Source organism: Indicator indicator, chromosome 20 (genome assembly GCF_027791375.1).
Source record: "Indicator indicator isolate 239-I01 chromosome 20, UM_Iind_1.1, whole genome shotgun sequence".
Taxonomy (NCBI): domain Eukaryota; kingdom Metazoa; phylum Chordata; class Aves; order Piciformes; family Indicatoridae; genus Indicator; species Indicator indicator.
The window spans coordinates 3,319,485-3,345,909 of record NC_072029.1 but is presented as its reverse complement, the minus strand read 5'-3'; the positions used below and the strand labels follow the sequence as shown (position 1 = coordinate 3,345,909).

Genomic DNA, 26,425 nt, shown 5'->3' with positions numbered 1-26,425 from the left:
CCAGTGACAAATTTCTTTCTTATACCTAACCCAAATCTACATTTTTTTCAGTTTAAAACTGTTACTCCTTGTCCTACCACTACATGCCCTTGTAAAATGTCCCTTTCCAGCTTTCTTGAAGGCCACTTACAATGTATTCACAGAATTCAACTGAAAGATCACTTTTCAGTATGCAGATGACTGAACAAAAATTTTACCTAACTGTCCCAGCATGCTCAGGTAGATCAGAAAGCACACCACCTCCAGGAAAGTCACCCTGACTTAATACAGGCACATGCAGGCCACAGACAATCCAGCATTTGAAATCACTCTGGTTTTGAAGCTCTTTGTTAAAGAGAAGAGCTGAGCTTAGTTTTAAATATTTTGAACACTGCCATATGAAACACTAAAGGTGCACATGCAAATGAAATGGCTGACCCACCTTACTTCTCACATAGTGTTATTTGAAAGCTATGAGACACCCCTTACAAAAAAAGCCATTTATTAGATATATGTACATATATACATACACATGCTAAATGATTTTATACACATTTACACAGGTTCAATTATTAATACAGTGCAAAAATGTCTAAAAAGGTACCAGCCCACCTTCTACAAACTCAACAAGTCTTTGGGAGAAAAGGGGGAAAAAAAGTAAGCCAAAAAACCCCACAGAAAAGAACCAGCTTCATAAAGTGACTAAGCAAATCTTTACATTAATGACATTTAATCTCTGCCAATTTTCCTGTGTCAAGCTGCTGGGTGAGGAAAAAGAGTTTCCAAAGGACTTATCTGGAGAACTGACAGAGTTAAGGAGCTGCAATTCAAACTACATTGAACAGTTTAAAGCTGAACAAAAAGGGATGGATTCGTGTTTGGGGATTTGATTCAACACAGGCGTAATCCTACGATATGAGTCAGATTTAATGTACTCAAACTGCAAGTCATTCTTTTTTATTACATCTTAAAGCACTGAGATCAATGTAAACTATTCTATTCCTCTTGCTGCTTCACCAGAAGAAGTTTAACTGTATGAATACCAAACAGATAGAGGAGCCATTCAAAATATTAAAAGAAAAAAAGAGGTCAAACAAGTGCTCTGCCCTCCCGATCCAAACCTGAGTGTGCAGATATTAATACACATGTACTAAACCACAGAGCTTCCATAATGTGATTTAAACATATTACAGGGGGGCAGGGAAAAAAGAAAAAACAGGTTGAAAAGGAATTAACAGTAAACCAGAGCTTTGCTTGCTGAGTAGAAAAGATCAAGCCATATCCTCCACCTAATCCACAAAGCATAAAAATTAACACAAAGGTGGAAATGAACCAACTGGTTTTGTTTGATTTTACAGAAACATTTGCAGGAAAAACATTAAACAAAAGTGAATGTAATCTTTATCCACTCTACTGAAGTTAATTACACAAGCTATCCAAACACCTTGTTCCACCACTCTTGTTATAGAGCTGTTGCTAGCATCACCTGGCATGGGATGTGTTTGTTCTGTGATAAAGCAAACAGATGCTCAGGAAGCAGCTGGAAAGTTACAGTTTCCTCCTATCAGCTCAATTTAAGGATAAAGAACAAAAGGCAGATAATGGTTCCCTGGTCCAGCTCTAAATGCTCTGCCTGCCTTAAGCTATCACAGGCTGGCTTTGTCCAAGCCTACACAGAAGCATCAAATCTCTTTTGGACTCTTTAGCCAGATGGAGGCTAAAAGGATGGGAGCTGGGTCATACTATCAAGCAGAACTGGGGCTGAACAGCGTGGGAACATAAAGGTTGTCAGTAATAGCCACCCCACCCCCATCTGTGGTGGGGCCATCTGGGTGCCTTAAGGACACTGGTTTAGTTCTAGCTTCATTTCTCTACTTACACTCTGGCAGAAAACTGGGGGAATGACTAACAGCTTTAATCCACTCTTCACATCAGAACAGCTCCCTTGCGGCACACAGCTCTAGCTGCTTCCTGAACTGGATGGCTAAAATATTCCCCCATCATTCCTGCTACAGTATTCCTCACAGAATTCCAGCATGGTAGGGGGTGAAAGGGACCTCTGGAATCAGCGAGTCAAATCCCCTGCTACAGCAGGGTCACTCACAGCAGGTTGCCCAGGATCACAACACCCAGGCAGGTTTGGAATCTCTCCAGAGAAGGAGACTCCACAACCTATGTGGGCAGCCTTCTCCAGGGCTCCAGCACCCTCACAGGAAGGTTCCTATAGTTTCATTCTGATACCATTACAGTAGATGGGCTGACATGATGTGGAAGAGAAATACCTACATTTTATTACAGGAAAAATCTCTGGTATCAGGTCTCTTGATGCCTCAGGAACTGCTCAGGCAGTAAAAGGCTGCCTGTCGGTGTGGTTGTTACAATCAGCTGGAGCACAGAAGCACTTCCAAGTTACAGCACCAGAGGTCCCTGGTCTAGTAGCTCACTGCTAATCGTGTTTGCATCATGAGCTATCAAGAAAATTCACTGAGGTGCAAGAAAGTAATTTTGTTAAGTGTTTCTGCAGACTCAGGAAGGCAGGTCTGCACCATGTTAACCTCTTTGCAGCCACTAAAAGGTAGAGACTATGTGAGAGGAAAATAAACCTTTGGTGAGAGATGTCTGCTGAAAGAAATGGGGCAACCAGAGAACAGCTTCCTATGTAAAAACAGAAGAAAATCTAGCACCATACTTCCACAACGATACACCTAGAGACCTCTACATCTACTCATTTTGAGTCTCTACAACCCTTCAAGGACAGCTGCATCAAAATGCTATGCTTTTTCTTTTAAGAAGGCAACCTAAATTATTCATATATGTTCTAAAATGCCCATATGCACCTCAATACATGACGTACAAGAACACCCAGGGCAGCAGAGGTTAAGGATTTCAGCTCTTAAGGACTATATTCAGAAGTGCACACTCATAAATTCTTGGTGTAAGAACTCAACACCATTAACTAAAAGTGTTTTATGCAATAAAGAGAACCTGCTCTCACTTTCCATTACTGGAAATGAGTTTCCACTTCCCAGCTATACTTCTGGTTTCACAAGATGAAGGAGTTAGTTGGCTGCCATAAGCAGGCTTGGAGGATTTATTATCCACCCAGGCCAAGCAAACACAGAATGCAAAGAGTGACCTTAGCCAAGGAAACAGAGGCCACTTGAGCTGAAAAAATCACTTCCATTCACTTGGGTTTATTTCATGCTGCCTCAAGCATGTTTGCAATTAACCAATGAACATACACTTACCTATGATGCACTGTTTAGCCAGGAGATATTTATAGTCTTTATGATTTTTTAAAGAGCCAAGGCTTTTCTTTTCCTTCAAAACCTAGAAGAATTACCCTGAAGCTTGTCCTAAAAATTTGTCCCCACTGATACTGAACTCATCTAACTATGGCAAACTCCTTCACTCACCAGTAATCTTAATGCTTAACAAAGTCTAGAGGCAAAAATGTTACCCACTTTTCTGTCCTCATTTTTCTACACAACTTTAACATCTTCCAAAGTATTGGCAGGACAAGACACTGAGCTGCTGAACTGTTACAAAGCCAGTAAAACAAATGGCAAAATGCTGCCTAGATGGTGATAGTCAAGGAGTAAAATCCTGTTTATGGTAAGGGGAACCTCCATCTGTCACAGAACGGTAGGGGTTGGAAGGGTCCTCTGGAGATGGGAGTCCAATCCCCCTGCCAAGGGAGGTTCACCTAACATCCATCACATTCAGATGGGTTTTGAATGTCTCCAGAGATGGCAACTCCACCACCTCCCTGGGCAGCCTGCTCCAGTGCTCTGTCATACTTTAATTTAAGAAGCTCCTCCTCATGTTTAGATGGAACTTCTTATGTTCAAGTTTGTGCTCATTACCCCTTGTCCTGTCACTGGGTGCCACTGAAAATAACAGAAAGATGACACCTGAGGAGATCTACCATGCACAACTGCCACATGCCATGTGAAATACAGCCATGTTCCTCCCTGGGTGTTTGCCATGATTACAGTGTCCTGTTTGATTTCAAGTTGCTTTGAAATCTCCTCCTTGCAATAATCATTGTCACAAATCTTTAAAAATACTCCAAGCTATTTTGGGTCAGTTTCATACCAAAAAAAAAAAAAAAAGGGTTGTAAAAATAAAGTAGCAAACCCAAAGTCTTCTTCATACTCCACAGTCAGGCTGTTTCTCCATGAGTTGCCTTGTCAGTATCTGGTAAGAAGAAAGAGATGCTACTCCTATGTGAAAAGCTACTTGCCAGAGGTTCCGTAACCCATACAGGTAAATGTTGCAGGAACAAATGGAGAAGAAGAGTACAAATGTCTTCACCTTCCTTGCTGGGCTGTAGAAGAGGTACAAGTAACACTACAAAAGAACCAGAGAGACAGTGTCAGCATTCAGCCATGTACATATAGACACAAGACACATCAGGGAACTGCTGGCACATACCACAACCCTATCATGCTGAGAGTTGGAAGGGACCTCTGGAGGTATCTAGTTCAACAACACTGCTAAAGCAGGGCCACCCACAGCAGCTTGCCCAGGATCAAAATGCCCAGGAGGGTTTGGTATCTCTCCACAGAAGGAGACTCCACAACCTCTCTGGGCAGCCTGCTCCAGGGCTCCAGCACCCTCACACCAAAGACCTCATGGTCAGAGAGAACCTCCTGTGTTCCAGTTTGTGCCCACTGCCCCTTGTCCTGTCACTGGGCACCACTGAGAAGAGTCTTGTCCCACCCTCTTGACCCCCACCCTTTAGCTATTGATCAGCACAGAGAAGATCCCTTCTCAGTCTGCTCCTTTCCAGGCTAAATAGCTCCAGGTCTCTCAGTCTTCTCTCATATGAAAATCGATGCTGCTTGGATGTGCCTGTCACTGAAGTCATCATTGAGAAGCTCAAGGCTTCCCTTTCACTCCTATTTTGAAAAATCCTCCAAAAATAGCTGGAGTGGTGACCTCAACCCAGACCCTTACGAGTAAGCACAGAAATCAGAAGTCTGTATGCACAACTGGTGTCCCTCCTGCATGTCTCAACCTGGATTAAAAGGACATTGAAAGCTGAACCAGCTTTCCAAAACCACCATGGATTTCTGCAAAACAAAGGCTCAGGACAGCAAACCCAGATCTACTTCTGCCATATTTGTTCTTGGGTCAGGTCAAGGATTTCACTCTAGACTTGACTTGGTAGAAAGACCATCATTTTTGTTAACAGGTTTAGCTGAGGGTTCTTTTTAAATTCAAGAGCAGGTGGAATCCATTTGCTGAGCATGTGTGAAAAGCATCAACCCTTGCAGGAGGAAACTAGAAGTGCTGGCAGAAGAGTCACTTTTTTAACTCAGGCAGCAACAGATCATGGTTTCTCACTGAAGGTCACAGCTTCCAACTGTGCTGCTGACACAAGTAGAGATCAGTCTGCAGAAAACACTTCACATTTGAGCTCGATTTATGCAGAAGCATTTTGTGAAGATGACTGCTGTAGATCAAATGGATAAGAGAGAACCTTTCTCTTTTTCAGCTGCTCTAGCTTCAGGTACTAACTGGAAAAAAGCAGGACAGAGCCCTTCTTTGTGAAGAACATGCACTGAGAATTGAGATCCAAATTAACATCTCCATCTTAGAGCTCTGCCATAAGCAGAAGCATAAGAAGGCTGAAAAACTCCAAATTATATCTTTAAGGACACAATAAAACAGCCTCCCTGCAGGTTGTAAGTACTATAGATAGAATCTTCAGATTATGAGCCAAATACAACAGTACTAAGCAATGACAACACCCTAGGCATTGTGTTATTCCTTCTGCCAACCAGTAATCCAACTATTGCAGATACTTTGGATGACTAAAAGGCTAAAAGGTGAGGATTTTACAAACATTTTGCCCTCAGTTTAAAGGCTGTGGACCACTGAGTTAAGCATTTAAATAACCTTTCAAGACGAATCTATTTGGAGCATACAATATTTTCCTCAATCTGCATAAGGAGGTCAGAGAAAACAATCCATTATTAAAAAATAAATTAAACCCCCAAAAATCTAAAGAAGTGAGGAACCATGTTTGTCTCAAGAATTAAAAATATTTTTTGATGTAAATTAGAATATCTTCTATTTGTTTGGTCTTTCAAGGGGGTTATGCTGCAAAAGTCCATCACTAATCTGCCACTGTCAGGAAGACATCTTTAGGGAACAAACTACCTTTGGCTCAGCACATTTGTAATCACACTGAGCCTCAGTTTGCATGACAAAACATGAAAGCACTGACAAAACTTCTAACCGCAGTTTGCCAAGTGTTAAACTATGGCTTTAACTCTATTTCTGCCACCTCACTGGAATACCTCAGTGGTAGGCAGGGTTATAAAAAACAAACTGTTCCCCTGCTTAGCTGAAAAGTATTTTGTCTTGTATTTTTATAATATAAAACAACCAGAAAACATTTTATTTAGAGTTTACCTACCTGGAAAACACAGGCTAGAAATGGTAGGAAAAAAGCTATCACATTTCCAATTCCTTCATGGTCCTCCTATTTGGATTAAAGGAAGTGACAACTATGTCAGCAACAGCTTTTAGCAAGTATTGCTTGATATTTTAGAACACTATTTCATCAAGTGCCTCTCATCCTTATTTATGTTGATTGACTATAACAGTGTTAAGCAGCAAGATCAATATCACTGAACAAGATACCAAGAACTGAGGTTTATGTGACAATTCCTGCTAAATAAAACTGTGTCACCATATCATCAGGACACTTTCTTTCTTTTCCTTTTAAAAGTTGTTTACAGTCTCACATTTGTTTATAAAAATTCAGAGAAAAGCATCTGGAACAAAGTACAAGACTAGGGAGGTAAGGGGGAGGGGGAAACAAATAATCCAGCCTGGCAAGATAAAAATATTTACTCAGATTTCAATCTCCCTAGAAAAGAATAAAATGCAGTGTGTTGTGATCCACAAGAAGACGCATGTGCTGTGATCCACCAGAAGACACATGAGGTCTAGTAGGTAATCAATCAATTGTACATTCCCTAGACAAACAAAAGACTTGTTGTGGAAAGATGTATGCTCTATTGAGAAACAGAGCAGCCACTCTTCATCTGGTTACCCAAGTGACTCCCTCCCTTTGCCACATTTACAGGTTTCAATTCAATCAGGGTTACCTGAAATGAATGCTCTGCCAGGTGAACTCCTCGAATGAGATTCAAAGCCCCACACATGATGTTCAGAACAAGTGAGAGAATCCCCAGGGGAGTCACAGGCTGCATTCGGTATGTAGGGGCTTAAAAAAGAAGAAGACATCAGTGAAAGTTTGCATTATGACTTTGAATCTTTCAACATAAAATGACTCAATTATCTTATGTGGGTTTTGAACATTTTTAAAGCTTTTTAAAGACAAATAATGAACAGAAACACCTTTTTGTTGTTGTTGTTGCATTACACTGTTCAGTTCTTCAGACAGCTAGGGTTCTAGAGTATATTTTTAACCAGATTAAACAAGAGAATCTGTTCTTGAGCTATTTGGCATTAACATCTTCTTTTATGGTGCACCTAGGCATTTTTCAACTGTTTATTAGAGATTAGCACACTTAACACTCTTCACAGGTCAGTAGAAAAACTAGAGACTTCCCAAAGAGCTTAGATTTCTGACACCCATAAGAGCAAGGCAGCAATTATCTCAACTGATCATTAAGTATTTCTTCCCACTGAGAGTTTGAGGGCTCAGTCTGGTAAACAGCAATTTACTTTCAGGTACCTGCAGAGTTTCTGTAGAGCATTTGGTGCCCTAAAGAAGCAGTTGCCAGAATACAACTGCAGCCTCCAAGGATTTTGATGCTCTGCTGCTAGAACAATTGTTGTAGGAATTGTCATGATGATACTAGCAAGTCACTGAGGAGAAACATCTCACAGAACTGCTGCTCGGTACCTCCGGGCTTCTCAGCCTGACAAAACATGGCCAAAACTGGGGTCTAGGAACTGGATACTATAGGCTTGGCCTTTGAGCTACAATTTACATTATGATTCCCTTTCTCCAAGTCTGCCCATGTTTCACAGATAATGAATTATTTATTTCCTTCTCCACTGCTACTACTTAGCCTCCAAATACCATGTATCAGCATAATCTAATTGATAAATACCTAATTAAGGTCAAAGCAATTATTACAAACGTGTATTTAACTTTTGAATCTGCCAAGTCTAATCCAGGCTTTTGGTAGTCCAAAAGCTCACCTACTTTTTTTTCCCTAGCTATAGTAACTAGCTCAACAACAGACACCCACACCTAAATACTCACCTACATTTCATCCCTGCCCTTGCATCATCACAAGCAGAACACTGCCAGAGAAACAATAACAAGGGTAATTTGCAGCTCAGATACCAAACCCAGATCCTGGGTTGCCAGAAGTTGTGGATACCTCATCCCTGAAAGTGTTTAAGACCAGGTTGGATGAGGCTTGAGCAACCTGATCTAGTGGGAGGTGTCCCTGCCCAAGGCAGGGTGGTTGGAACTAAATCTTTAAGGTCCCTTCTATCCTTCCAACTCAAGCCATTCTTGGATTCTATGAATCTCTCCTGCACCAACATCCATGAGAGACAGGAGAGAATGAACAAGCCCTCAAGCCTCCCCAGCTCTCAGGACCTTCTGCCTCCCATCCAGATACAGCCAGCTCCTTACTACTGTGGATAAACTGTGCAACACAGCAGAGATCATCTCTGGCTTCATTTCAGTGACAGATGAAACACTGTAACAGCTTCAATGCTGCAGTGCTGTGTGGCCTAAGACAGGAAAACACTTGTGTCATCTCCTTCAGGAGAGATTTTGATAGATGGATGTTAAAAACAAATTAATGCAGAGATATAAAGAATCCTTTCTAAGTGTCTGTGTAATTGAGTTGTCTGGCATGCACTCAGGCACTGACACCTCCATAATTTTATCTCCAAAGCAGCTGCAAAAGGAGCTGTATTAATTCCATTTGATATATGTCACATTAAGTGGTATTGCTGTACATTATTGTCAGAGACACGTTCATGTAAATAAATGGTGCAAGTAACTGTCATTTAAAGGCAACTTTGCCTTTTTTTTTTTTTTTTTTTTTGCTATGCAGTGAAATCTCAGGTGCAAACAGCACACTGAAGAGAGGCTGTGCAACCAGGTTTGTCCATTCACTGATACAAGTATTCAGTTTCCTACTACTCTGGATAAATTCAGTAACATTGCAGCCATGTCTCTCACAGAAATTTCCTAATGAAGGCAACTGCTGCTTCTTCTTGGGCTTACTTCAGAGGCATTCAGTGTCTCTCAAAACAAATAATTATTAAGCACAAGTGTCAATTCATACTTTGCCAGATCCTATACAATCTGCAAAGAGCTTTCAGTCCCCAGGGAAGGGTTCTTTGGCCTGGAAAAGGGAAAGCTCCAGAGAGACCTCATGGCCTTCCAGTACTTAAAGGGGACAATCTTTTCAGCAGCACCTATTGCTACAGAACAAGGGGTGTTGGTTTTAAACTAAAAGATGGAGATTTAGACTAGGTAGAAAGGAGAATTTTTGCACACTGAGGCTGATGAAACACTGGCACAGGTTGCCCAGAGAGGTGGTAGATGCCCCATCCCTGGAATCATTCCAGGTCAGGTTGGACAATCAGTTGAAGATCCCCTCTCAGTCTGCACTTGTCTGAGACAGCACCATTTTGCACAAGCACAATTAAATGGTTATTGGGTTTCAAACTGATTTGACTCTTCGAGCAGCAAAGTTGTGTCCTTCAGAGTGCAAGAAACACACAGAACCTGTTCTGGAGACTGTGGATCTGCAGGTCTGAACACGTACAGAACGGCCCTGTGCAAACACCCACAGACAATGAAGAAATTGAAACTTCAGCCTATAAAGGATTTTCTGAGCAGAGGCCTCTGCCTCTTTAGCAGAGGCTGACGTGAATGCCTGCACCACACTCTGTCCTGTCTCTTCAAGGCACAGCACAACAAGGGTTGGACAATGAGTCACATACTCAAAAGCTCCAGATAAAGACAGCACCAGGAGTGAAAAATGAAATCAGACTCAAACATTATCAAATAAAATACATGCACACAAAAGACAGGGATGTGAGACATCTTCAAAACACACCTTAAAAAGGACTCTGAAGGACTCCCTGCGTGCCTACAAAAAGCTGAGAGCATTCATCAGGGGAGCACAATGCTGCATAATTTAGCAGCATGCTTACTAGATGAATAGCACAAGTTGTTCTACTTCATAGAGCCAGTTCTGATGTGAAAACTCTCCCTTTTCACAGAAAGCTACTCACACTTCACATTGCCTTTCTACACACACCCCACCACCCTCCAGAGCTTTGTCAGCTCTGCCCAGATGCAGGCACAAGGTGAGGCTTTTGTAACAGCATCTGGGTAGCACAGATGCTGATTAAGGATGCAATGCCAGTGGCTTTCTAGCAAGAATTGGGCTGGGTTTTGTTAACAAAGGAAGGAACAAACAGAAGAAAGAAATTAAAAAAAAAATAAACAACAAAGAAAATAAAAGTTCTTGTTCCCATTTATACAAACAAGGACAAAACTGCCCTGACTTTTCAGGCTCCTTTCACACTAAAAGAAAAGCCACAGGATGTGATCTCACAGCTCAAAAGAAGACAGGAACCAGCTAGAACCACGTAAGGAGACTGGTGTTTTGAGCAATCCATTGATTGATTTATCTTCTCTACAGAATGGAGACTCAAGTTCTGCTCCCCTGCAACCATAACACTTCAATATATATATGCTCAAGAAGTTTCCTGTATAGCAGAGCCATAATAAAAATAACATTAATATGGGAACAAACACTATCCACACCACTAAACTTAGAGCAGCAAAGTGGGATTCAGCTGGTAGGTGACAAAGAAAGGAGAGAGACATAAGCCAGGAAAGCTGACTCCAGCTGAGGGAAACAGATGATCATAAACAGGATCCTTAAAATAAAGGCAGAACAATCTGTAAGAGTATTTGGGTTAGATCAGAGAGAACAGCTAGAAATACAAAGCCAGATGGAAAGTAAAAGCAAGAATTAAGGATATGGGGGAACTACAAATATATTTTTGATCTGTGGACACAGTCTAGCTTGCAAATGTTTACTGGCAGTGAAACTGTTCACATCAGTGCAAAGAATTTCTAAGCCCTGTCACACCATGAAAGTATTTAACCTTCAAGTACAGTTCTGAGGAACACTCACTGGCAAGTAAAATGTTTGCGATTCTATTTTTTCTTCCTCCTGGCCTCTGCCCCTCTATATTTTAACTTAAAATACCTATGTCAAATTACATTCCAGCTCATTCATCAGAAACAATAAGAGTGAGCAACTGGAGCTTAATTTTATTTCTTAAGCCAAGAACAACACAAAAAAAGATAAAAAAGAAAAGAGAAAAAGAGGAAATACAAGCTCCTGGCACTCCTGCTGCATTTGGTGGACTTGGCAGTGCCAGGTTGACGGTTGGATTTGATGATCTTAAAAAGTCTTTTGTAACTTAAATGATTCTGTGATGAACCCGAGAAGACTGGAGAAAAGAACCAAACATGTGAGTAGTCTGGAGGAACTGGTTTATGAGCTCAGATCAGAGAGAGCTAAGCAGGGCAGAGCAAGGACAGAGGAAGGTCTGGGAAGCCTCTTTCTTACACAGATTTCAGCCACCCCAAGGACAGGGCAAGACTGTTTGGAGAAACAGTGGGATACCAAAGGAGTGCCTACTCAGAGGTTTCTACTGCACTGTGAGACAGCCTCCATTGTCTCCCTGGACATTTTAAACAAATCAGGGTGGCTCAGTGGCCACAGTAGACAGGACACAAGCAAAGCTGAGGAGCAGACCTTCCTTTCTGCAGTCCTTTGCATTTAGAACAAGGTTCTTCTTGCAGTCCTTCACCTAATTCTGCAAGGCCCCATGAGTGAAGTGCTGATCCCATCCCTGCTCTGGCAAATCACTTAGCACCTTTGCAAAGGTGTCTTGGTGTCTCTGTTCCCTGCACACAGCCCCTGCCTCTGAACTCATGATGGCAGCAACAGTGCTGCAGCAGAGCACAGTGAGGTACAAGGTGGTGGCTTCCCCCACTGAGAAATTCTGCCTCTTCCTCAAAGAGGTTTGGACAGGACCAACTTTTTTAGCATAGATTTGTACAATGCAGCTTACTGGACGACTGTGTCTGTAAGGAGGCTTCCATCAATTCTGACAATAAAGTCATAAACCATAAGACTGGTGATGAAAAATGGAGAGAAAGAGAAATACTTGATGGAGAATAGTTGAAGGGACAAACAGAATCACTGAAATGTAGCCCCAGGAGAGTGTAAAAAGACGATGAATAAACAAATGGAAATGAGAAGAGGGCCCTAGGAAGGACAATGTCTCAAGCACCAGCAGGAAAATCAAGTTGTAAAGCAAAAGGCTGGATCCTCTGTGGAAAAGGAGAGACTAGAAAGAGATTGCAGAGGGAGAAGAAACAAGGCTGGAGAATGCTGTGGCAGCAGGATCTGCATTTCAGTGCAGGCAGCCTGACTGGTGCCTCTTCTCTCCTATGTTAGTAGTTCTTTGTCTGCCTTCAGCCAGTAAGAGTTTGATTTAGCAGATCTGGTGTAAGGAAGGTGGCAGGACAAAGGGAGAGGGGACAGTTTCTCAGTGATACAGAAATGCTGGTGAACTGTAGGTGAAAGAGCATGGCCATTTCCACCCCACCCACCTCATTTTCTCCCTTTTCCACCCCAAATCCCAGAGCACCTGGGCTCTGTTGGAGTCTCCTCCCACCCCAGGTGTGGCCACTTTCCCTCCCCACCCACTCCCCTTTTTAATCCCCCCCCAGGAAAGGCAGAAGCCCTAAGCTGAGCCCATCTGGGCTGAGGATCCTCCTCTCATCACTGGTGAGTGCCCATGGTGCCCACTGGGTGATTGGTGATGGGGATCCCAAAAGGCCGGGGGGCCTGGTGGCCCCATGGTTAGCTAGGAAGAATTGACAACTGCTCCAATAACATCCACGGGTGCTGGCTGGGCTTCCTTACTGGGGCTGAGCTCCTCTGTGTGGTATTTTGGCTGGGTGAGGGTCTTGCTCCAGGCTCTGGGATGGGTGCAATAATGGTGGTGGTAGAGCAGGAGCAGGCTGGTGGGGGGGGGGGGGAGGAACAAGAGCTGCTGTGGATGTGTCCTCATGAGGAATAAATAGTAGGATTCCTGTGTTATTGTTATGTTAAAGCAGTACAGACTTAAGGACAAAAGATTTCTTTTTTAATCTATTTGCCCTATGAAAATGAGAAGGAATTGTATAAAATCAGATCATTTTTATCCAATACTTATTAGCAGAATGGAAAATGTTTTGATAGATCTGGTTTTAAGAGGAGTGAAAAAATAGGTGCAGGGAGGAACTTCTGATCATGAAAGTTGTCATGGGAAGGGTAAACCTTCTATGGATTAAGTGTTTTGTGAAAGTGATCCTCTAAGCTAAATCCCTTGTTTTTAATACCAGAAATGCATTTTGTAGCTTAGCCTGTCTACATTCAAAAGGTAAATCTCTGGGGAGACCTAATGGCAGCCTTCCAGTACCTGAGGGGGGTCTAGGAGAGGGATGGGGAGGGACTGTTTACAGGAGCCTGTGGTGACAGGATGGGGAGTGATGGCTTTGAACTGGAGAGGAGTGGATTTGGATTGGATGTTGGGAACAGGCTCTTTGCCATGAGGGTGGGGGAACACTTGAACAGATTGCCCAGAGAGGTGGTTGAGGCCCCATCCCTGGAGATACTCAAGGTGAGGCTCTACAGGGCTCTGGGCAACCTGATCTAGATGAGGATGCCCCTGCAGTCTGGGAATTGAGTTCTACCCTCAACTCATTCTTCTCGTCTTTTCTTTCCTCAATGCTGAAGCAACTCTGATTCAGACTGCAATTATGTTTCTTGTACTGAAAGCCTGTAAGCAGCAATGCATTAGTGAAGCTTCTTTTGCCACATGAAAGTTAACTATTTTAGAAGCAGGAGAAGCCAATGTGGAAAAACCAAGTCCAGTTACAATTAACTGTCCATGTAGAGAAGCTCATCTAAGGTTGGGAAAAAAGACACTAGCACAAGTCCTTGAAGGCTCTGGTGCATGCCTGCTAGGATCTACAGACCATATGTTGTTTACTAGGACATAAAGTTAGTCTCTTTTTCTTGGGTTTCATACACATGATGTATCTAGCTCTTAACAGGAAAGGAACTACTGCTGTTGCATGTTTTCTCTGATGTTTTCAGTTAGGTTCAGGAAGTCTACTGTCACCTGTGTGTAGTAGTAACTTACCAACCTCCACATGAACACCTGTGTGCCCACCATTGGCCATCCCATTCATCAGCTCTGTGTCCTCTAGTTTCAGTTGAACTGGGGGCTGGAACTTCAGCTCCTCCTCAACCTTCTCCCAGTTAGCCTTGATTTGAGAGGCACGCACACGGTTAAAATGACATTTGACTTTCTGAATAATGTTATCTGAAACAATAAAAATCATGCTTCAATTAGCTCTGCAAAAGTTAAGTGCTTGAGGCAACTGTTAATCAAATCATGGCATTCTTTTTTGATTGTTCTTCATTTCTTTTCTTATTAGCTTCAGGAATAAAATTCTATCATTGGTTAGGAGAAAAAAATTACCTCTCCTGGGTGTTTTATGTTACACCCAGTCCCTCCAGGACACTTTAAATCTCAATGTCCTGCCTGAGCATGGACTGAAAATGAGTTTTTTGTATTTCAGAGTAGATGTTAAGATATAAACTACCCATGAACTACACAGAATTCCAGCAAAGTGGGGGTTGGAAAGGACCTCTGGGGATCATTTAGTCCAACCCTCCTGCTAAAGCAGGGTCACTTGCAGCAGGTTGCCCAGAATCACAATATTCAGGTGTGTTTGGAATCCCTCCAGATAAGTAGACTGCACAACCTCTCTGGGCAGCCTGCTCCAGGGCACCAGCAGCCCCAAAAGAAGTAAGTTTTTCCTCTTCTTTAGGTGGAAACTCCTGTGTTCTAGTTTGTGCCTATTGGCCCTAGTTTTATCACTGAGCACCACTGAAAAGAGCCACTACAGGAGAAGCAATTCCATACAGTGTTTTAATAAAGTCAAGTGTTAGGTTTTTTCCCTAGCACAGATCAATTAGTTCATCCTCTATGTGAGTCATGAAGCACCTCTGATAGGCAATCCCAATGTCCAAATCAGATTTACACATAGGTCACCCTTCTTCATCTCTCCATTTAACACCACTTGGCCCTAGCTGCACTGAAAGTAAGGAGAAAATTTGCTCAGGTACAAACTGCTGACCCCTCCAGAGCTAAGCTACCTCACTGTGGATATACTGACACTTCCTATTTCATTGTGCAAAGACACTGGCAAATTCAAGCTATTTCAAACATTCAGGGAAATAAGACAGGATTTCTTGGCAAAATAATACATTCTTAAGATACCCTACTGTTGGTGTGGTACAGATGTGATAGCTGGAGTATAAGTTTTGAGACCACACAGGAGGACTTTATGTTGTGCTAGAATAGAGTGCCACAAGCACTCCTCAGTGAAAAATCCTGTGCTTGTTACAATTATGTGTAATTACTAAGCAAAAAGCAAGTGCATCTCAAATCCAAACACAGAAGAAAAAATATAGAACAATGAATACATCACACAACTCAGCAACAAAATACAGCTAAAAGAATGAAAATTTCCATATTTCTTTAAGAACCACTTTATACAGTTAAAAGAAGCTAGAAATTCCAAAAACCACACTCAAATTATAAAAAAAGGAGCAATTTAGATCACAGTATAAAGTGACATCATGCCAGGAACATGCCCTGGAGGGAATCCACCCAAAATCCAAAACATATAATATGGTCTCTTTGTGGATTACTCAGTCATTTAAACATGATCTTAACACTGGAGTAGGGACAGCAGTGTGCTCACTCACTGCAATTATCTTATTCTCTCCCAGGAAAGAGTCTCTCACTGCAAGAGAATTGTGTTTTCCAAAGGTGTGAGGTTCAGTAGAGCAGTTGCTAATTGGCAAGAAAACCATTTTTATCAGGTTAAAAAAAAAAAACAACTAGGCATGATTATGAAGTATTTTGTGACTCTAAGCAATGCCAGAAGTAAAGCTGCCCACAATAATCCACTCTGCCTTTCTTCCTGTACCCATCTGTCTCTGCTTATATGATTTTATTAAATTAAGCTAGAAAGTGTTTGAGATGTGGGGTTCTTCCCTTCTGTGCTTATTTATTAATCACACAGCACTTTGTTTGTCTATTACAGGGGCTCTCAGGAAATGAGAAACCAATAATCTAATAGTTTAATGCAGTTAAAGATCTCCCCCTCCTCCTCCACATGCATCCAAAGGCTCATACACAGATGTATTTTTATGATCAGGCTTTGGCCAGGAGACATCACTTAGCATCATAAAAGTAGCAGACACAGAATTCTTATTATTAGAGAGAATAAAGTGACAAACCAAATTCAAGGAAAGCATATGGTCTGGAAGCTAAACTGATGCTTGTTGTGTCATAGGAAGCAGCAAATTCCCCCTGAAGCTCCTCCAGGAAGCAAAACGCCATGATGGTGGAGTAACTGCTGGAACAGATCGCCATGCAGGCAACGTCCCCAGAAGAAAGGAAACTGAAATGGAAAGGGAAAAAGAAACATCAGCACAAAGAGGTGAAAGAGCCATGCTGAACAGAAGTGAACTGTGCTTTCTGTCAAAACAAAATGTACAGGTTCTGCTGGAAGACAGCTATAAAAAAAAAAAAAATACTGCCTGCACTGTTGTGACAGTCCTTCAGCCCTTGTAGATGGAACACTTCAATCACTCATTGTAGAATCACAGAATTATTAAGGCTGGAGAAGACCTCCCAGATCAAGGCCAACCATTGATCAAGCACTGTCAAATTCACCACTAAACCATGTCCCTCAGTGAGAGGGACTGCGGTGGGTCCACAGATTCCTTGCCTGGGAAAGAAGAACTTGGACTTGGGCAGATCACTGTGTATCAGTGAAGATATGGGAGGCACCAGAGGTGCAGGTGGTTTGCTAGAACAAATTGTGTCTGGGAAAACCCTAAGATAAGAGGTTTGAATCATCCCATGTGCAATTTAACAAGAATAGCTATTACCAGAGTGAGGTAGCAATAACCAATAAGAGTATTAAAAACTTGTTAACCAATTAGAAGTAGCCACAGTAGCACAGAAAACATATAAATGTGTGTTGTTAATAATAAGAAAGGTGCTCTATGTTTGATATTCTACTCAGTCTGTGTGTGTACATGTTGTGCTAGTCTGCCATGAAAGCAACACCTCAGCACTAGACTTTTCATTCCCTTCAGAGATAGTGACTCCACCACTGTGCTGGGCAGCCTGGTCCAGGGCTTGACAACTCTCCTAATTTCCAACCCAAATCTCCCCTGGTGCAGTGTGAGGCCGTTTGCTCTTGTCCTATCACTTCTTCCTTGGGAGAAGAGACCAACCCTCACCTGATTCAAACCCCCTTTCAAGCAGATGTAGATAGCAAAAAGGCCCCCCTCAGCATCCTCTCCTCAACCTTCTGTTCTCCAAGCTACAACCCCAGCTCACTCAGATGATCCCCAGAAGTTCTTTAGACCCTTCACCTACTCTTTTGCCTGTCTCCATACATGCTCCAGCACCTCAAAATCCTTGTAGTGAGTGGCCCAAAACTGAATGCAGTATTTGAGGTACAGCCTCATCAGTGCCTTAGCTCACTAAATATCATAATACAGATTTTATTAAACTGCTAGATCAGTAAAAACCTAAGGATATTATTTTCCCAGGTTGGCTGTAAATCATGTTAACAAGAAAAGAGATGGCAAAAAAAACAGGACAGGTAGGAAGAGCTTGGAAGAAAACACAGTGGCTTTCCACAAACAGAAGTTACAAACATGCGAGTTTGCTCACAGAAAGCAATTCCTTGCTCCTCTTGACTATGACAACTTCATATTACCAGCAAGAGATATTTGTTAGCTTGCAAAACCCAAAATATTCAAACACTGCTATTGCTAAGCCATCCATAAGCAATAAAGGTAAGTTTGTATCAGAAACAGCACAGTAAAAATTCTACTCCAAAATGGGTCATATTTATGCAGAAGTTTCCACTTCCAGATGGCCCAAAAACCTTCCAGGAAACTGAACAGGGCATTCATCTGACCAAAACATAGGCAGGTACTGCAGGATCACTCTCCTCTAGGCTTCGTTAAGACAGGAATCAGGGCACTGAGTTCAGATGTCAGCACTCAAAATGCAGACAGCTCAATGCCCACAACCCTCACCATAATCATAGATTTGTACCTACTGGAAGCAGCCTGAGGAAACCTTCCCTTACAGATCTGCCATTTGCTAGAAATTACTTGGTATAAGCCCAAAGTTTTGAAGCTGTACAATTATTCTTTCTCTGTATTTTCTCTCTCTTCTACTACTCACATGTGTCACCTCTCACACAGAAATACTTGGGGTTTCTATTTTATCACATTTTTATGTGTTTGTTATACTGTGTACTTGGGATTTCTGGTTTTGATTAGTTCCATTACAGCCTAGGTACAATGGGTATGTTCCCTAAATTCCTTTTGCCCCCAGCTCACAGCTGAGGATCAACACCATGCCTGTGTAAAACTACCTTCTCCCAGTTGTCAATAATTTATAGCCTTGCTGCCACGGATCTGTTTGTGCTTTTCTCATTTTAGAGCCAGATAGATGCAGAGACCACAGAAGATTAAAAGCAGCAGAATGTGTTAGCATTAAAGGGCACAAGTTCTCTTGTGGGATACGGAATTAAAATGCTAATCCCTGCTTTTCCAATCGATTCAGTGCAAGTTCATGTACCTTCCTTCTTCAACCTCTCTCCAAAAAAGAGATACTTCATTTTAGCTCAGTGTTACTTTAAGTTCTCTTACATTTGCTAAGCAGAAATGCAGTCGCCAGCTAAAGCTGATTTTGAAACTAAACTAAAATCAATAGTAAATGAAAATTCTCATCTCTGAATGAAACTCTAATTTTCTAAAATAAAGATTAGAAGATTCCTTTCTAATAAATAAAAGCAAAGATTTAATATTTCTCCATGCTGGTTGTTTTCAGGTCTCCTCAATGCACACCCATCAGCCAGAGCTTCTGGTGACTTGAACCCTGCTGGTATTCAGCAAATGGAGTGGGCAGCACATACGAGGTAGTCAGGACAGGTCTTTGCAAGGCAGCATCAGAACTGTTGGAGCCTGAGAGAACAGCGAGACCTTAATCACTGAAGCAAGAGTTTGGAGTTTAGAGTAAACTAAGTAATTTCCAAGCACTATGATGCCATGGAACCACAGAATGCTGGAGGTTGGAAGGGACCTCCAGAGATCATCCAGTCCAACCCTTTTGCTAAAGCAGTGTCATCTGCAGCAGGTTGCCCAGGATCAAATATTCAGGTGGGTTTGGCCTCTCTCAGAGAAGGAGACTCCGCAACCTCTCCAGGCAGCCTGCTCCAGGGCTCCAGCACCCTCAGAGCAAAGAAGTTATTCCTAGTGTTCAGATGGTACCTCCTGCGTTACAGTTTGTGCCCACTGACCCTTGGCCTGTCGTTGGGCACCACTGAAAAGAGTCTGGAGCCATCCTCTTGCCCCCCACCCTGTAGCTCTTGTTGAGCACGGAGAAGATCCCCTCTCAGACTGCTCTTCTCCAGACTAAACAGCCCAAGGTCTCTCAGCCTTTCCTTCTCACAGAGATGCTCCTGTCTCCTCAGCATCTTTGCAGCCTCCACTGGACTCTCTCCAGTAGTTCCTTGTGTCTCTTGAACTGGGGAGCCTAGAATTAGACATAGTACTTCAGATGAGGCCTCGCTAGGGCAGAAAAGAGGTTAAACAGAACACTCCTCAACCTGCTGACCACGCTCTTCTTAAATGCACCTCAGGATCCCATTGGCCTTCTTTGCCATGAGGGCACATTGCTGGCTTATCTTAGGAGTCCAAGATATTGCAATTACTAATAGTAACAAGTCCTGCCTATAAAGAATAAAGCATTTGCTATGAAAAATTACAACTAAAATAAGTAATTTTTAACATATGCTTACTGAACTGAGTAGGAGCTGTGTGGCTGTGATACTGAGAAATGAGGAAGTTACAATCTAGACATGCATGGTAGGATTTCAGATTGGAGTCAGGCACTACAGAATACACCTAAAGGTCAACTATTTTCCATTTCTAAATTTAAAGTAAAAATCCAACCAAACGAATGCAGGGACTTACTGTATGCTAAGGTCACATCCTTTTGCTGTGCCTCGACTTGGATAATGTGCCAGAATTGAGGATAAAGCCTTTAGCTTCTTTTTGCATTCCAGAAAGTCCTGGTTGAAATGAAAATCTGTGGAGGCTGAGAGGGGAAGTCCATCCCTCACCCGCACCACACAGGCAAAGAAGATCATGGACATTCTCCACTGGAGTACTCATGAGGACAACCTGAAAATGAAATATTAAACTGAGTTAATGGATGTGATACTATCTACAATCCAATGTGTCAGCCAGGAATGTGTCAAGGTAAGAAATTTGTCTATGGTTGTTCACCATTGCTACTGAGCAAACCTCTTGTAGTACCACTGCCACTGAAAGGTGATCAAACCGTTCTCAGAGGTGATGTCTGTGTGCATTTTTTGCCTCTCAGACAAAAAGGTGAGGCTTCAACAGAGGAATATCTAACTGAGAAGTCACTATTTCCCCTCTTTCTTCTTTACTTCAAGCATCAAAGATGCTGGGAAACTTCTTAAAGGTACTGATGGAAACTGGCTAACTCTCACTGATACACTGCACCTGCACTAGTGTTGCAGTTACTGGATTTTCTAGTATAACACACAAATACAACAATAAATTCTAGCCTGTTACACTCTTTTTCCTGAATCAGCTAAGACTAAATATAGAACAAAAGCTGCCTTCTCTAACTTCTTACTCTTTAACAGGTCACAATCTCCCATGAAAAGCTGTTACTGGGATTTACCTGGTACAGTCAGAGCACACAAGATATCTGTCCCTTAGACACACCATGAGCATGCAGTGCAAGATGTTAGAAGACTAAGGCAGCAGCTCTGAAAGAAAAGCACATAGAACATTTTAGAAATTAATGACCTGTACAGATATTCATATTTACAATACAAGATTTCCCAGCAAATCCCAGAAAGCATTTTGCCTCAAGGAGGACAAACAACTCATCCAAGATATGTCAAGGGTTAGGGTTGGCTTCTGGAACTGGACTAAAGAACACACAGCTCAGGACTGAAGGCAGAATGAATAGTCTTCCTCAGACACTGGCCACTGAAGAAGAGGCTTGACCATGATGACCCCTCAGCTTTATACTGAAGTTGCCTCAAGTTGTGCCAGGAGAGGTTTAGGTTGGATATTAAGAAAAATTTCTTTCCTGAAACAGTGGTCAGGCATTGGAACAGGCTGGGCAGGGAGGTGGTGGAGTCACTGTCCCTGGACATGTTCAAGAAATGTGTGGACATGACAATTTGGGATGTGGTTTAATGGCCATGGTGGTGTTAGGCTGGACTTGATCTCTGAGGTCTTTTCCCACTGAAACAATTCTGTGATTTTATGATGTACATGGGAGGAAATACCTTGTGGTCAGTTTAGGGTCACCTCAACTGCTCCCTCCTCCCTGCAGGTGCCACCTCTTCCTTACTGCACCCCAACATGGTACACAAGATTCAGCAGTGAATTTGGTCTGCACCCCAACCCATGGTAGTAACTCTAAATATCAGGGTTGTCACTTCTAGAAGCAGCCACTGTCTGTGCAAACATGCCCTGATCTTCAGAAAGTGCCACCACTGAAGAGAGACTGAGCTGAGAAGTAAAATCACTGACCAGAATTAGTTCTGTTCTAATCAAACCACAACAATCTATCAATTCCAAGATGCATTCAAAAACACTATGAAATGATATATAAAATATTTCTGATGCTTCGATCACTGTTTTTAAATTCTCCTAGCTCCCTCTAAAAAAGCAGCTCTAAACCAGCAGACTTTAAATGATTATCACAAGAAAAAAAAATTTAAAAGGCATTTACTCTGCTACAGGCAAATTAAGCAAAGTGTTAGGGAAAAAAAAAAAGAAAAATCACAGTGTGAACTCCAGTTTTTGATAGAGGAACGACAGATTTAAACAGCTCTGTATCAAACAATTCATTATGCTGCTCAAAGTTTCTTTGAAATGTGTCTCATCATCAAGTGCTTTTCTTGTCTAAGAAGGTAAGAGTGCAAAGTCTCTTCTGGTTCAGGCATTCACAAACTCTTCTGCCTGTAGAGCTGCTCTGATGACTAACAAAGGTTGAGTTCGCACCACAAGCAGCACTAAGAGGATCTTATTTCTCCTCCACAGGAATCATTTCCACATAACATGTAGGAACTAAGTCCTATCAGAGGTGGCTGCAATTTGCCAGCATGATAAAACAGCCATCACTTGTCAGAGGAACTGACAAAAAGCAAAACTGCACAGAACTTTGTTCCCTTAGAAAAGCAAATCCTGGGCCACCTGCTCTGGGAAACCCTGCTTTAGGAAGGGGGTTGGACTAGATGATCTCCAGATGTCCCTTCCAATTCCCACCATGCTGGAATTCTGTGATATATATTCCTCACTAGGGATAACACCACCTATAGTTAACAAACTGCACATATAAAGGTACACAACTTGTCAAGACATACAAATCTCCATGCTCCAGGGCATACGGTTTTCACTGAATACCAGCTCCCCATCAGAGGGATTTGCTGCTCTCCTCTGAAAGATCTGGCAGCAGTTACCATCAGGCAGACCTCCAAATTAAATGCCAGACTTCACTGGAGAAATGACTCAGTGCTCCTCCCCTGGAGAACACACCTGCTGCCACATACTATCAGACTATCACTGCTCTGTTCATCCAAAAGGTTCAATTTTTAGTGTTTATTTGTTGGTGTGTTTGTTTTTTTTTTTTTATCTACCTGCCTTTGAATTTTCAGTTGGGCTGCCTAAAGAGGCTTACAGGACCAACCTCTAAGTGCAAGTGGAATAAGTATCTTACGTGCCTTTTGGTTTTCTGAAATAGGTAGAATAGAAAGGTACAACCCCAACAGAGAGAAGCCTTAATGTAGTGACTCCAATCACAACAGAGAGCAGCTGAGCACAACCTCAGGGCGTAACAACTGGAAATGAGTTCACTGGTCATATTTATAAAGCTCCCACTTAGAGTGTAGAGGAATGTTTGTGTAGGTAACACCCCAACAGAGCACAGAGGTGTGAGATTTGAGAACAGCACCTGTAAAGACTTCTGAGGAGTTGAAAAAAATTATATAGAGAGAAGATATTTGTAATTTCGGGGTTTATTTGAAATGCAGCACAAGCTTAGCTAAGAGATACAAGAGCCAACACAACACTGTAGAAGGTGGAAAAACCTAAAAGTAAATACATACAACTGGTTCACACGTCTCTAGGTAGCTCTTCTCACCAACCACCCATCACTTGGATTCATCCAGCCCTCTCCTGTCTCTTTCCCCAGCCCCCAGCCCACCTGCTCTGGCACTGCACCTCAATGAGGCTTTGGAGTTTCTTCTTTTTTTCACAAGCCTCTCATTACTTTGCACATCAGAAAGCGTTTAGTGCCTGTGGCAAATAACAGTTGCTCACATCACTTCCCTTCCAAGTTGAATTCCTCGCAGGTCAGTCTTGCCATGTTACCCATAAGTGAACACGCACCAGCAAAACCTGATCAATCTGTGCACATAACCAAGTGAATCTATGATCGTATCACTTCAACCTGACCTATCCTTCCCTCCTCCAGTCTCTTGCTATTTGCATATGATTAGCAGCCCAAAGTATCTGCAACTGACTTTACGTGGCAGGCCTTTGAACTCAGGTCCTGAACTTTAGAATCATGCAATTGTTTTGATTGGAAAAGAACTTTAAGATCATCAAGTCCAACTGTTAACCAAACATTTCAAGTCACCGATAAACCCTGACCCTCAGCACCACACCTACATGTTTTTCTTATTCCTTCAGGGATGGTGAATTCACCTGCCCTGGGCAGCCTGTTCCAGGGCTTGACAATCCTCACAGGGAAGAAATGGTTCCTAAATTCCAACCTAAACCTCCCCTGGTACAATCTGAGGCCATTTCTTCTTGTCCTATTGCTTGTTTCTCGGGAAAAGAGACTGACCCCCACCTGGCTCCAACCCCTTTTCATGTAGCTGTAGAGAGCCAGGAGGTCTCTCCTCTGCCTTTTTTTCTCTAGGCTAAACAACACCAGGTCCCTCAGTTGCTCCTCACAAGATTTGTTCTCTAAACCCTTCACCAGCTTCATTGCCCTTCTCTGGATACACTCCAGTACCTCAATGTCCTTGTTCTGCGGGGCCCAAAACTAAACCCAGTATTTTGATAATGTACTTGTGTCTTTTAATTAAGCAAATGTACTGTATCCAGAATTAGTGACATCATGTCAGGTCAGCTATTTCACTGACACAAGGCAAGCAAAACCCTGAGAGATATTTTAAGTGATTGTTTCAAAAGAACAAGTCATAATTTACAACTGAAGTAAACAAAGCCTGGGTTTTCATTACCTGAAACATCTGTACAAGTAACACCACTTCAGAAGAAAACTGTTTAGTTTAAGACTCATAGAAACAGAATATATTTATCCGTTTTACAACAAACAAAACTCTTCAGGGTGTTCTCACTGTAGGCATCTAAGAAATTCTCTGAAGTACGGTTCTTCCATCTCTCTCTTCCTAGGTAACAACCAACTCTCTCCAGTGCCTGCGTAGGGATTACTAAGGCAGCCTTACTCAGACCTCTTACACTTTACCTCACTGTTATGCAATCTCCTTCAAATAAGATTAGACTCAGTTCACAAGTGCCAGACATCTCCAAATGCTAAACAAACTGCTACCTTATTGTCTGTAGAAAATAATCTACTCAACAGGCTACAAAGGCAAATCCCAACCAGTACAGAGCTCATGAGAGGAAGTACATTTAAAAATACTCTTCTTCAAGAAATTATTTTATCTAACCACTAAAAGCAGAAGTTTCCTTCTAAAAATGGCATAATACTAATAAGGAATGTCTTGTTACCAAGACTTCTCTCAAGCATTCATCTTCTTGCCCTGCTTGTTCACATTTCCCTTCTTTCTAGGTGACACATGGGACAACCTGACAACATCCAATGATTCTGTCAAGTTCTGATCTTCCTACTGAAAGGAAAGCAGAAAGTTTTTGTGAAGTTACCATAGTCTAGGAGACTCCTGAAGCAGTTTGTGAAGTTTTTTTACATAGAATAGCTTGATACATGACTGTAACTACTGCACCTAATGCATCTTTCCTTGGGCAGAAAAGGACTCCCTTCAGAAAGGGTCACAGACAACTACAGGTGGGATGTAAGAATATCAGAGAGATTCAGGTTGACTGAATCAAACACAAAACATTTACAGAGCTGCAGATCAAATGCTGGTTTAAGTCTCAACATGAAGAGAAAAAGAATTGAGACATGGCTCATGAGAGACTGTTACTACTTCTCTGCAGAATCATGAGGCGGATTTTATCCTCATATATAAGAGACATATCTGAAATGCTGTTGAATTTATCATCTTCTGTGGTTGCAGTAAGAGTATCCATCTGCTTCTTCCCACCTCAATGGTCACAGCAGTTGCTGCCCAAGTATCACAGACCTACAGCAGAACAAGAGCCACACTCCAGATCTAGCAGTGAATAAAGACAATTTGAAAGCATGATGCTAACTGAACTTTTAAAACAGTATTTGCGGATATTAAGAGCCTAGAGGCTCCTATAAGCCCTACAGGCTTTATTCTTATCCCCAAAGGGAAGCATGTAGGAAATTCTTAGCATCACAAACCTCCTGTCTACACACACTCCTATGAATTACCAGAAACAAGGAGCATTACACAAAAATCAAAACCCAACACTCAACCCCCACCATCAATTTCACTGCCTCAGCCCTCCTAACCCTTGTCCAAATCACACAACTTTGTAAGGCTCTGAAGCTCTCCCTGTACATTCATCTCTCAGAAACATCAGCCACTTTATCTGCTCCTGAATACACACCCATTCACTCCAACCTGTATCCAGAAGCCTCCTAAAGCCCACGTTCAACCTTCACCAGCCTCACATAACTAAGGACCCTTCCATATGCATCCTATTGCACTTATCACGTTATACATACCCTAACTCCACTCGTCCCTCTTCTCCCCTGCTTTAAAAGTCTCATACCCACAAAAGTACTTCTTTTCCATACTCTTCATTAAACCCAGACACCTTGAAGGCCACTCTCCTCGATGGAACACTCCTTGGTACTGACAAGTCTCCTCAAGTACCCAGATTCCCTCACACTCTACTTCTACCTCACAGGACCCAAACCCCCACATTATCCTAGCCCATCTCAAGACATCCCCAGCAGAACACAAGACCTCCTCAGGGTCGTAAGTCCTCCTCATCCTACACCCCTCAAGCACTCCAAGAAACCACCAAATCCT

General features: G+C 42.2%; 1 protein-coding gene across 1 annotated transcript; it reads right to left on the bottom strand.

Annotated features, from left to right (window-relative positions):
• Positions 1–4,131: 4,131 nt before the first annotated feature.
• Positions 4,132–20,353, bottom strand: SEC22C (SEC22 homolog C, vesicle trafficking protein). The gene is made up of 6 exons (XM_054390173.1): positions 20,172–20,353; positions 16,401–16,564; positions 14,227–14,409; positions 7,107–7,225; positions 6,410–6,475; positions 4,132–4,332 (listed from the first exon to the last, which is right to left on the bottom strand). The coding sequence occupies exons 1-6, from the start codon at positions 20,351–20,353 to the stop codon at positions 4,132–4,134; spliced, it is 915 nt and encodes a 304-aa protein (XP_054246148.1).
• Positions 20,354–26,425: the final 6,072 nt, after the last annotated feature.